At 44.8% G+C, this 13435-nt stretch overlaps 1 protein-coding gene across 1 annotated transcript in view; it reads right to left on the minus strand.

Annotated features, from left to right (window-relative positions):
• Positions 1–516: 516 nt before the first annotated feature.
• Positions 517–13435, minus strand: part of LOC306989461 (shisa family member 6) — an 82814-nt gene continuing 69895 nt past the window's right edge. The window contains 4 exon segments of the mRNA XM_079595224.1: positions 517–2090; positions 8387–8539; positions 8978–8998; positions 11671–11733. Of these exon segments, the coding sequence (XP_079451350.1) occupies positions 1342–2090; positions 8387–8539; positions 8978–8998; positions 11671–11733 (986 nt within the window). The 3' untranslated portion in view covers positions 517–1341.

Here is a 13435-nt window from a genome sequence, read left to right on the forward strand (position 1 = left end):
CTCTTTCCCCGACATTGACGGCAATCCATGTTTTCACTGTTAATCTTCTGAAAGAGTGCAGAATCTCGGGATCAACACAGGAGAAGAAGAAACTAGTGATGGAAGCATTGCTGACGCACATGTTCATTATAACGCCATCATCAAACATTAATCAGCATAAAACTGCGTAACGCCACTGGATGACATGTTGGACCCATGGAGAGGAAGCGATGATGTGGGTTTGGGGTTAGAGAGTTAGGGTTAGATGATGTGTTGATGGACTCGATCTGTGACTGTGTTTATGAACATCAATCTAAATCTCATCCGGACAGAGTCTTCGATAAAAACATGAATTTTGTTCAAAATTTAGCTTTTTTTTATGAAACTTACCCACATTAAGAAAAGAAGAAGAATGCATATTTGTGTTTTTCTCAATTCCTCTGAATCTAGCCACCCAGATTTCATGGACTATTAGATTGGAGCTCTTTAATATTTCAGCGCTTTTTGAGGCACATGAACCTTTTTCACAGATATGTTAATGTTTAGAAAAATAAGGACGGTTTATTTGAAGCTACTACAACAAGCATAATATACTCATTTGTCTTGTGAGTCACTGCAACACAGTCTACAGCCAGAAATCAACATGTTTTTCAGCAACATTCGCCCGATTCTCATTCTACAAACACATTTGAACGGACACACATACAGTATCATATTACTTTAAATGGTCCAACACTGGGTTAGTGGGTTCTCTATAGTTCTGAAGAAGTCTTGAATCTCTAAAAATCAAACTACAATAATACAAATGCCAACCAGAACAGACTGGTCCATTTACTGGTGCTAAAAGAGCTTATTTACAATCATCTTCGCAAAATAATGAATGGCCATTAATTGAAGAACAAACTCATATATGCTAGCCATCACCCACAGAGCGAATGAACAAAACCAAACTCAGCTTTTACTTGATTGTGCTTTTTAACCCACAAAACCACTTCGTTGTTGTAATGGAACGTTTTCGTAGAGGCACCAAAAGAAGTGCGCGAACATCATAAGAACTTCTAAAGCTATTGACTAGGGACCGGAAGTACAAACAGTATTTGTATTTATATATATATAGTGTGTATTTATATATAAATGTATACACTTCTGTTCCATGTCCATACCTTTCATCATACGTTCTCTCTTCTGACGCAGTCTGCGGATCCGCATGCAAAGCCCTTACGAATGCAGAAGTCCTTCCTCGTTGGTGATCAACAAACACATATAACTGAATGTAAATGCACACAGAAGGGTCTGGGTTTGGACTCTAGAGTAGCTGGTGCTGGGTCAGTTCCTGCAGAACGAGTGACCGCTTCTGAGCAGTTAAACAGTTACTTCGGTCTTGCTCCCGGTGCGGTAGTGGTGGTGGTGCTGCGGGACGTAGTGGAGCTGCTCCACCGTCTGCGTGCGGCGCGAGGCGAAGGCCTGTCTCTTGGAGGCCGTCTGGTTCATGGTGGAAGTGTTCTGTGGCGTGTTGTTCGAGGCACTGGGATGGGAGTGCATTTTGGTCATCTTATATCGGTCCAGGAGGGGCGTGGTGGGCATGAACACGTCCGTGTGCGATATGGCTCTGGACATGGACTTGTCGCTGTGGAACCCGGAGCGCTTGATGGACATCATCTTGTCGGGAGAGATGAGTGGATCCTGCGAGTACAGGCGGTCCTGGGAATAGAGGCGGTCCTGGGAATGCAGGCGTTCCTGCGACTGGAGCCGGTCCTGCGGGTGGATGCGCTCCTGCGAGTAGTGGCGCTCCTGCGAGATGAGCCGCTCGTGGGAGCGCAGACGCTCGGCCGACAGGAGCTGCTCGTCGGAGAGGATGCGCCCGCCGTACGGGGAGATGGCGTAGGGGGACACAGGGTAGTCGAGCTCCTGGCTGCGTTCGGGGGACAGCACTCGGTCCTGGGACATGGCCCTCTGGACCCGGCGGGGGCGCTGGCGGGGCGCTGGCTGGGGCTGCTGGCTGCTCGGGGGGTCCTGGTTCATCTTCATCATGTGCAGAGGAAGAGTTCCTCGGGCCGCCAGGTCTGGAAGATTCCTCTTCCTGGTGTAGTAGTCGTCAACGTCCTTATCCGCTGTGGGAAAGCACAAGCAGTGTAAGTGTCAGAGTATTCAAGTCAACCTGAAAACAAGGTAACTTGCCAATGCAGGTTCCTGAGGCCTCGTTTATAAAACTTAATTACGACTGGATTTTTTATTACTTGCATTTTTTCCTGATAACAGCGGAAAAACTTTTAAAAAAAAATGTTTTGTCAGATATGAGTAATACATAATTTGAAACTGTAAAGGGCTTTTCCCATCGCACAGACAAACACCAACAAACAAGTTGGCTGTTGGATTTAGAATTTTATGAACAATATCTGTCATGTTCACCCTGCGCCACTCACACGACACACTCGAGCACCCACGGGAAAATACAAGATATTCTCCATTCATTTTAACCAATAAAAATAAAAGATTGCAGCTTTCAGACACGACTTTCTCCCCGTCTCTTTATGACAACTGTAAAGACTCTAAATACAAAATGGTTCTACCCTTTATAGTTAATTTGAGGTGGTTTCTATGGCGTTAAATGACGAGAGTGCACTATTGTAACCTGAGAGCGCATCCATGTGACGACTCTCTCCGCGCAAGGGGTTTTCTTTCACTCTAGCACAAAACTTACTGGCTTTCAAATATGGCTCGCTCAGATTTTACGCATGCGTGCTCAAACTTTGTCCAGTATGCTCTCGCAAGAATCTCCTTGCTCTTGCTCTCCCGAATTGTCTTCTGGTTTGTTTAGAAACCTGCCATTTTCACACAGGGCTAACACACTGATCCGACAGACTACAGACTCCGACAGACTCCGACAGACTACAGACTCCGACAGACTACAGACTCCGACAGACTACAGACTCCGACAGACTCCGACAGACTACAGACTCCGACAGACTACAGACTCTGACAGACTACAGACTCCGACAGACTCCGACAGACTACAGACTCCGACAGACTACAGACTCTGACAGACTACAGACTCCGACAGACTACAGACTCTGACAGACTACAGACTCCGACAGACTCCGACAGACTACAGACTCCGACAGACTACAGACTCTGACAGACTACAGACTCCGACAGACTACAGACTCCGACAGACTACAGACTCCGACAGACTACAGACTCCGACAGACTCCGACAGACTACAGACTCCGACAGACTACAGACTCCGACAGACTACAGACTCCGACAGACTACAGACTCCAACAGACTACAGACTACAGACTCCGACAGACTACAGACTCCGACAGACTCTGACGGACTCCGACAGAGCTAACACACTGATCCAACAGACTCCAACAAACTCCGACAGACTACAGACTCTGACAGACTACAGACTCCGACAGACTACAGACTCCGACAGACTACAGACTCCGACAGACCATAGACTCCGACAGACTCTGACAGACTCCGACAGACTCCGACAGACTACAGACTCCGACAGACCATAGACTCCGACAGACTCTGACAGACTCCGACAGACTCCGACAGACTACAGACTCCGACAGACCATAGACTCCGACAGACTCTGACAGACTCCGACAGACTCCGACAGACTACAGACTCCGACAGACTCCGACAGGGCTAACATACTGATCCAACAGACTCCAACAAACTCCAACAGACTCCAACAAACTCCGACATACTACAGACTCCGACATACTACAGACTCCGACATACTACAGACTCCGACAGACTCTGGCAGACTCCGACAGGGCTAACATACTGATCCAACAGACTCCGACAGACTCTGACATACTACAGACTCTGACAGACTCCGACAGACTCTGACAGGGCTAACACACTGATCCGACAGACTACAGACTCCGACATACTACAGACTCCGGCAGACTCTGACAGACTCCGACAGGGCTAACACACTGATCCGACAGACTACAGACTCCGACATACTACAGACTCCGGCAGACTCTGACAGACTCCGACAGGGCTAACACACTGATCCAACAGACTACAGACTCCGACATACTACAGACTCTGACAGACTCCGACAGGGCTAACACACTGATCCAACAGACTCCAACAAACTCCGACAGACTACAGACTCCGACAGACCATAGACTCCGACAGACTACAGACTCCGACAGACCATAGACTCTGACATACTACAGACTCCGACAGACTCTGGCAGACTCCGACAGGGCTAACATACTGATCCAACAGACTCCGACAGACTCCGACATACTACAGACTCTGACAGACTCTGACAGACTCCGACAGGGCTAACACACTGATCCAACAGACTACAGACTCCGACATACTACAGACTCTGACAGACTCCAACAAACTCCAACAGACTCCAACAAACTCCAACATACTACAGACTCCGACATACTACAGACTCCGACATACTACAGACTCCGACAGACTCTGGCAGACTCCGACAGGGCTAACATACTGATCCAACAGACTCCGACAGACTCCGACATACTACAGACTCTGACAGACTCCGACAGACTCTGACAGACTCCGACGGGGCTAACACACTGATCCGACAGACTACAGACTCCGACATACTACAGACTCCGGCAGACTCTGACAGACTCCAACATACTACAGACTCCGACATACTACAGACTCCGACATACTACAGACTCCGACAGACTCTGGCAGACTCCGACAGGGCTAACATACTGATCCAACAGACTCCGACAGACTCCGACATACTACAGACTCTGACAGACTCCGACAGACTCTGACAGACTCCGACGGGGCTAACACACTGATCCAACAGACTACAGACTCCGACATACTACAGACTCTGACAGACTCCAACAAACTCCAACAGACTCCAACAAACTCCAACATACTACAGACTCCGACATACTACAGACTCCGACATACTACAGACTCCGACAGACTCTGGCAGACTCCGACAGGGCTAACATACTGATCCAACAGACTCCGACAGACTCCGACATACTACAGACTCTGACAGACTCCGACAGACTCTGACAGACTCCGACGGGGCTAACACACTGATCCGACAGACTACAGACTCCGACAGACTACAGACTCCGACATACTACAGACTCCGACATACTACAGACTCTGACAGACTCCAACAAACTCCAACAGACTCCAACAAACTCCAACATACTACAGACTCCGACATACTACAGACTCCGACATACTACAGACTCCGACAGACTCTGACAGACTCCGACAGGGCTAACATACTGATCCAACAGACTCCGACAGACTCCGACATACTACAGACTCTGACAGACTCCGACAGGGCTAACACACTGATCCGACAGACTACAGACTCCGACATACTACAGACTCCGACAGACTCTGACAGACTCCGACAGGGCTAACACACTGATCCAACAGACTCCAACAAACTCCGACAGACTACAGACTCCGACAGACCATAGACTCCGACAGACTACAGACTCCGACAGACCATAGACTCCGACAGATCATAGACTCCGACAGGGCTAACACACTGATCCAACAGACTCCAACAAACTCCGACAGACTACAGACTCTGACAGACTACAGACTCCGACAGACTACAGACTCCGACAGACCATAGACTCCGACAGACCATAGACTCTGACAGACTACAGACTCCGACAGACTCCGACAGGGCTAACACACTGATCTGACAGACTACAGACTCTGACAGACTCCGACAGGGCTAACACACTGATCCAACAGACTCCGACAGACTTGTTTGTTGCCGTTTGTCTGTGCAGTGTGAATTGGCCTTAAAGGATCTAGTTTTATTTAGATATACTTTTTTTTGTATACACAATGTTTGTTAAATGAAGAAGGAACCGGCTGCTCTTTCTGCCGTCTCAGTCTCTGTGAACTTTTTTCTGAAACGCGTCACAAAAATGAACCGAAACTGAGTGAATACTTGCCACACAGACATGAGAGATATGTCTTTAGAAAGATGAAGTGTCTAATTTTAAATGATGGAAAACAATAATTCTCTTTTTATGTAATCTTTATAAAACCAACAAGACAATCTTTCCCTTCTGAGCTCATTATTTTGAATGTGGCCACACACACACACACACACAGCACAAGATATTCATACGGTATCGCCCTCGAGAGACGTACACCTGTAAACGCCTCCATCCGCTCGATGAGCCACACATCAAACCTCAGACTCATCTGCTTTTCATAGAGTTTGGAAGAAGCCTTGAATTCACCTCAGAAGAAGAAGAATGCGACTGATATCATTTCTGCCAGTAAGTCATTTATTTGTACTTACATTAATGAACGTGTTATTGTTAAATAAACTCGTAGGCCTACACATTTTACTTGTTGAACTATTGCCAAAGTAAAGTGTGTGAAATCGACTAAAACTTTCGAAGTATACAGCGCATGGCGATTGACCAATTCGAATTGGTCAATAGTCAATAAGAAACTTTAAAGCAGAGACTTTCTTTTGTCTAAAGGCTTGATGGTGGATCCCAGCTGGAGAGATTCAGGACACACACTCGTCCAGGACGGTCCGGACTGTAATGATTGGAACGGGAAATAATGAAATTATCCTCTGCTCGAGGTGTAATGAACACAATCTGGGGAGGCTGATGTCCTTGAGATATCAGTTACACTTGATAGATTTCTCCACACATTTAGAGCCCAGTCGTATCGAAGTGAATGCAATAAAGGAGTGTATCAAACAAAATTACAGCCACAAATCTTCCTTTAAGTGAGAATTAATCGAATAACTGTGATGAGAGGTTTGTGAAAAATAAAAAAGTGCACAATAATTCACAGCCCGAGGAAGTGGCAGTCATATTTGTGGGACATTTGTGGGACAGTCTCTTGAGGGGATGAGATTGAGTTTGTTAGGAGATAAAAGAGCTCAATAGCAGCATTCATCTCACACTCGCCGAGAGGACCAACACTGTGTTATTGGGGGGAATTAATGGCACATAATCGGTTTATGGTAATTACAGATTCAATTAATCTTTCTTCATAAAGGAGTCTCCTTTTGAAGGTTTGTGGATATTAGCTAAACAAACCTCTGAAGAGGAGGAGGAGGAAGATACTCGGGATGTTATTAACAGAAACGCTGCATCCAGCATGATCTGTCAGAGCAAAACTCCAGCGAAGCTCCGGAAGAAACCCGGCGTCAGCCTACAAGAGATACAGAAGCTTATGGAGAGCCGGCGGAGGAGGAGGGTCTGCTGCCATGAATAGTTTAGTGTGTGATTGCATGTTTTCGCTGGTAGAAGCTCGGCGGACGCGGAAGAACTGCAGATGAGGAGGCCTGTCAGTTTCCCAGAGTTCAGGGCCGGGAGAGATCTGGAGCGTTCTTTATGCAATTACACAAGCCTCAGGGGAATTTACTCTTCACTTAGGGAATATAATGAGCTGAGACCTTATTACACAGCAAAAGAACCTGCCACTGGCTGAATCAATACGACGGGGCCGAGGCCACGAGAACGCTTTACTCAGTGAGATCAGATTCAGATCGAACCGGTGCGAGCGGGTAATGGCCGCCTGTGGAGGAAGATCCCGATGAAGACTCGGATCTCCACGGCTCTCGGCCTTACACGTGTGCCTATAGTCTTCTCACTCGGCTTGCAGCAAATATACAGTGTGTTTACAAAGATGCATAAACGCATTTACACAGGAATCGACAATGAATCTCGAATGTTGATAATCTCGCGCAGCGGACGGAAAAAGACGTGCCGATTGACATGATGGAGCGGAAGAGTCCTGACCGTCTGGGATCTGAAGGATCTCGTTCTCGATCAAGCCATCGCCAACTGTGCATTGATATAATGTTGAATCTCCCACACAAACACACTATCATTAGCTCTCCATTTACACTTTCTGAATGTAGAAATATCCACGGAAATACAGTACCTGAATAAACCATGTTTTCAGCAATTTTTGATCTAGGTTAATGTTCATTTATAAATAAATCTACTTTTATCACTGTTATTGTTCATTGACCTAAATGGATGAATGCTGTGAAAGTGCTGTTCATTGTTGCATTAACAAACTGAACGTTACTACAAATATAATTATAATTAAATTGAAAATTATTTGATACTCTGTATCTCACATTTGAGACTGTTTTCTCATAACTGTAATTGTGACCTTATTGTAAAGTATTAACTAAATTGACTAAATGGGAAATAAATTACATTGTGAATAGTAAATTGTAATTTCCTTGTAATTTGACTTTATTTCTACATGTAAGTGATATATGAAAGTGATATATGTAAGTGATATATGAAAGTGATGTCAACAGACTGAAGCTTGACTGAGATGTGATGAGATGAACAGCAGTGTCTGAGAGGTCAGGAGGTCTGAGAGGACAGTAGACGGCACATACTTAGTTTCTTGAGCGAGGAGTATTTGTTGAGGTCCGCTTTCACGGCAGATTCGTATGAAGGCGGGAGATGGGAGAGACTCTGGAAGGAGCGAGAGAAGGACAGATCGTACGGCTCGGTCTGTGAGGTGAGGATGCTGTTCATCCGGGTGCTTTCTGCGGGCGAGACAAAACACACCATCGCATCTTTAACTGGGAACAGTCACAATCACACATTCATAAACGTCTCCGCACACGTGACATGTTGAGGACATTACTGTGTGGAGGGATGGTGGGAACTTCTGCACTGGGATTTAGTCGCGGACCCATCGGTGCGGGGACTGAGGTGATCGATGGGATGTGTGTGTGGCTCCTCGTGCCCGTCACGCCAGTCTGAGTCTCAGGCCCAGTTTATAAATAGAGTCGCGACCAGCGCAGCAGAATGAGACGCAACAACACTCAACACGGACGGAGGACGCTCACACATTTACACTCGCTCAGGTCATGCACTGGGTTCAGCGGTTGGTGTGTGAAGTGGGAAACATTCATCTTCATTGGAGAGAGGAGGAGGAGGAGGAAAGAGAGACAATCAATGATGTTGCGGAGATAGCTTACCGTGCCTCAGAGATCTGTGAGCTGGTCAATTCAAGGGAAAAAGAACGCAGTTCAATAAGAGCAAATGAAACAGAGTCGGGATGCTGTGTGTTCGTGAAATCGTGAAATGGCATTCCGGCTTTTGTGGGAGTGAGTATTGAGAACTGTAGAGGACGACGTCCAGACAGCGACAGGACTTTCACAGGAATGGTGTGTGTTAGAGACTGAAGTGTGTGTTCGACCGCCTCAAGACGCCTTCATTCACTGCATACACACACACACACTGTCCAGCAAACGCCCTCGCATTCAACGTGCGCTTTTGGACAATATCAGCATGAACCGTCATTCATTCCCTAATGTGAACGCAGTCTAGTGGAAATTACCAATGAAGACCAGCAATAATGGTTTTCTTCATGTTCTGGTTTAGACCAGGAGACCGTCTCAGCCTCATCTAATGTTCCATTCGGTTGATTGATTGATTGATTGATTGATTGATTGATTGATTGATTGATTGATTGATTGATTGTCAACAGATTTTCTATGTTATGAATTTCTTGTTTTACAAAATATATTGTCATAATTCAGGTTGTCCTTTAGCAATGCAACGTTATCACAAAATGATAAGGATTCATATATTGTCCAAAGTCCCACCCTGTCACAGAATGTGCGATCTTTTGGAGGACACGTATAGACGAACCGGATCTCACGAGCGCAACATGTTCCTGGATCAACATTCCAACCAGCCAATCAGATTTGACACAGTTTATGTAAGTTTAGTTTCACAATCAGTGTTATTCACACATATATTTTATGGATAAGTTATGGATAGGGTTAGGACTATGTTTTCAGACAGGAATGTTGTTCCAGGATTAATATAATATGTTTAACCCAGAAGAAACGCGTCTAACTCTAACGACTATATATTATACCGTACACACTACCGTTCAAGAGATTCTTTAATCTTAAAGTTTCTTCTGCTAACCAAGGCTGCATTTATTTGATAAAAACTGTAAAAACAGTGAAATAATATTATAATTTTCTATGTGAATATATAGTAAAGTGTAATTTATTCCTGTGATCAAAGCTGAGTTTATCATCATTACTCCAGTCTTCAGTGTCACATGATCCTCCAGAAATCAGTGTAATATGATGATCTGATGCTCAAGACACATTTATGATTATTATCAGTGTTGCTGCTTCATATTTTTGTGGAAACCGTCATGCTTTTTATTTTTCAAGATTCTTTGATGAAGAAGAACAGGATTTATTTCAAATAGAATCATCTGTGACATTATTAGTGTCTTTACTGTCAAATGAATGCATCCTGGATGAATAAAAGTATTGATGTATTTAAAAAAAGGAAGACTTTTGAACGGCAGTGTGTAAACTAAATGTAGTGATACTATATAATGAGTGTGTGTGTGTTTAAAATCCTAGTTTAGCATATGCTACAAGACAAAATGCAAATAGTACACAGGCAGTTAGAGATTGGGACCGCCGGCCGAGACGCCCCGCCGTGCAACACCAGTCACACTGGACCAGCGGTGCGGGACCATGCGGCGGCGACTCTGTGGGAAGCCAGTACAGGCGCTGTAAGCACAGATCCACTGGAGCCGAAGGACCGACTCCCATCCTCCACCAGTCTGACTCCAGCGCTTCACCAACGCCGGTGTTTAATCAGTGCTAACGACTTTCTGCTCGCCAGTTCCGGTACAGCGGGAGAGTTAACCACCGCGCGCTCACTGACAACATGAACTCAAGGTCCTCTGAGCTCCTTACAGGTGATGATGATGATGATGATGAAGATGATGAAGATGAAGATGAAGATGAAGATTATGATGATGATGAAGATGAAGATGAAGATGAAGATTATGATGATGATGAAGATGATGATGAAGATGATGATTATGATGATGATGAAGATTATGATGATGATGATGATGAAGATGATGATGAAGATGATGATGAAGATTATGATGATGATGAAGATGATGATGATGATGATGATGATGATGAAGATGAAGATTATGATGATGATGAAGATGATGATGATGATGAAGATGAAGATGAAGATGAAGATGAAGATTATGATGATGATGAAGATGAAGATGAAGATTATGATGATGATGAAGATGATGATGATGATGAAGATGATGATGAAGATGAAGATGAAGATGAAGATGATGATGATGATGATGAAGATGAAGATGATGATGAAGATGAAGATTATGATGATGATGAAGATGAAGATGATGATGATGATGAAGATGAAGATGAAGATGAAGATTATGATGAAGATGATGATGAAGATGAAGATGAAGATGAAGATGAAGATGAAGATGATGAAGATGAAGATGATGATGATAATGATGAAGATGATGATGATGATGAAGATGATGATGATGATGATGAAGATGAAGATGATGATGATAATGAAGACGATGAAGATGATAATGATGAAGATGATGATGAAGATGATGATATTGATGAAGATGATGATGGTGATGATGATGATGAAGATGATGATGGTGATGATGATGATATTGATGAAGATGATGATGAAGATGATGAAGATGATGATGAAGATGATGATGATGAAGATGATGAAGATGATGAAGATGGCCAATGCCATTGAGCTGTTCATAGAACCCGGGTCTTGTAGGCATGCAAACACAGGCACTCGACAACAAGATCATTCTGAGATGGTTCCTTACCATTTTTGGGTGTTCGCGTTGGGCTACCGAGACCGAGATGATTGTAATTATGCTGATGGACTCCTGCAGAAAAAGCAATGATAAATCTGACTTGGTTGCAAAATAAAGGTAAGCATGATCGACTATAATCCAGAGCGTGTGGGAAAATGGCCTTTAGCAAAAAAGGGAAGCACATTAATAAGCAACACACACCACATGGCCGAGAGTATGCAGACATCCAATATGTGCTTGATCCATATATTTCATTACAACATTAAATCAGCAGATCCTCATTGCAGTGAGTGAGCACTCTTCAGTGTGTGTGTGTGTGTGTGTGTGTGTGTGTGTGTGAGTGAGCACTTCTGCAATCTTCAGTGTGTGTGTGTGTGTGTGTGTGAGTGAACACTCTTCAGTGTGTGTGTGTGTGTGAGCACTTCTGCAATCTTCAGTGTGTGTGTGTGTGTGTGTGTGAGTGAACACTCTTCAGTGTGTGTGTGTGTGTGTGAGCACTTCTGCAATCTTCAGTGTGTGTGTGTGTGTGTGTGTGAGTGAACACTCTTCAGTGTGTGTGTGTGTGTGTGTGTGTGTGTGTGTGTGTGTGAGTGAACACTCTTCAGTGTGTGTGTGTGTGTGAGCACTTCTGCAATCTTCAGTGTGTGTGTGTGTGTGTGTGAGTGAACACTCTTCAGTGTGTGTGTGTGTGTGTGTGAGCACTTCTGCAATCTTCAGTGTGTGTGTGTTTGTGTGTGTGTGAGTGAACACTCTTCAGTGTGTGTGTGTGTGTGTGTGTGTGTGTGAGTGAACACTCTTCAGTGTGTGTGTGTGTGTGTGAGTGTGAGTGAACACTCTTCAGTGTATGTGTGTGTGTGTGTGTGTGTGTGTGTGTGTGTGTGTGTGTGTGTGTGTGTGAGTGAGCACTTCTGCAATCTTCAGTGTGTGTGTGTGTGTGTGTGTGTGAGTGAGCACTTCTGCAATCTTCAGTGTGTGTGTGTGTGTGTGTGTGAGTGAGCACTTCTGCACTCTTCAGCTGAGGTCAGGTCATGCGGAAATACAGAAGCATGTTTGAGTTCATGCAGCTGTTAGTAATGTGTCTGTGTGTGTGTGTGTGTCTGTGTGTGTGTGTGTGTGTTCATCACGGTCCGCATGCGTTTGGTCATATAATGAACATAAAGCAAATGACAAAAGAAGCATCAGCAACAAACAATGCCGGTACAATCAACTTTAGTGGTCGACCAATATTTATAATTTAAGTTAGTGAAAATGTAAAAAAGATTATTGTTATTTAAAACTCGTTCCACAATATTTGCTGATAAATGTTGTCAGATGTATTGCTCTGTCACTCATCCACAGCTGCAGAGAAGCAGAACATCTCAGTCGTGTGTGTAACCGTGGTTCCCTGAGGGAGGGGACTGAGACGTGACGTCAGAACGACTGACGAATAGGGTCTCGCTCGAGAGACCAATCACCTGTGAGAGTGGTACTAAACGAGCCAATGGTACCTTGGTCTGCGTCGCTAGCTCTGCCCGCTGTGTGTGTATATACAGAGCAGTGTGTGAATCCTCACATCCAAGTCCTTCGCTGAGGAGCCGAGAGGTGTGTTCACTCACCGAAGGAAATAAGAGTCCGTGGAGTGATTTGGTGCAGCAAACGAATGACACTGAGCAGGTCCTGCTTATTGGCTACTTGGGGCGAGTACACAAGAGGACACGGAGATAGTGCAGTTAGGAGTCGACCAGCCGCAGCTCTACACATGTCTGTTAGCGAGGTGCCATGTGGTCGAGTGTGC

The sequence above is a fragment of the Phoxinus phoxinus genome, assembly GCF_949152265.1.
Source record: "Phoxinus phoxinus genome assembly, chromosome: 21".
Classification (NCBI taxonomy): domain Eukaryota; kingdom Metazoa; phylum Chordata; class Actinopteri; order Cypriniformes; family Leuciscidae; genus Phoxinus; species Phoxinus phoxinus.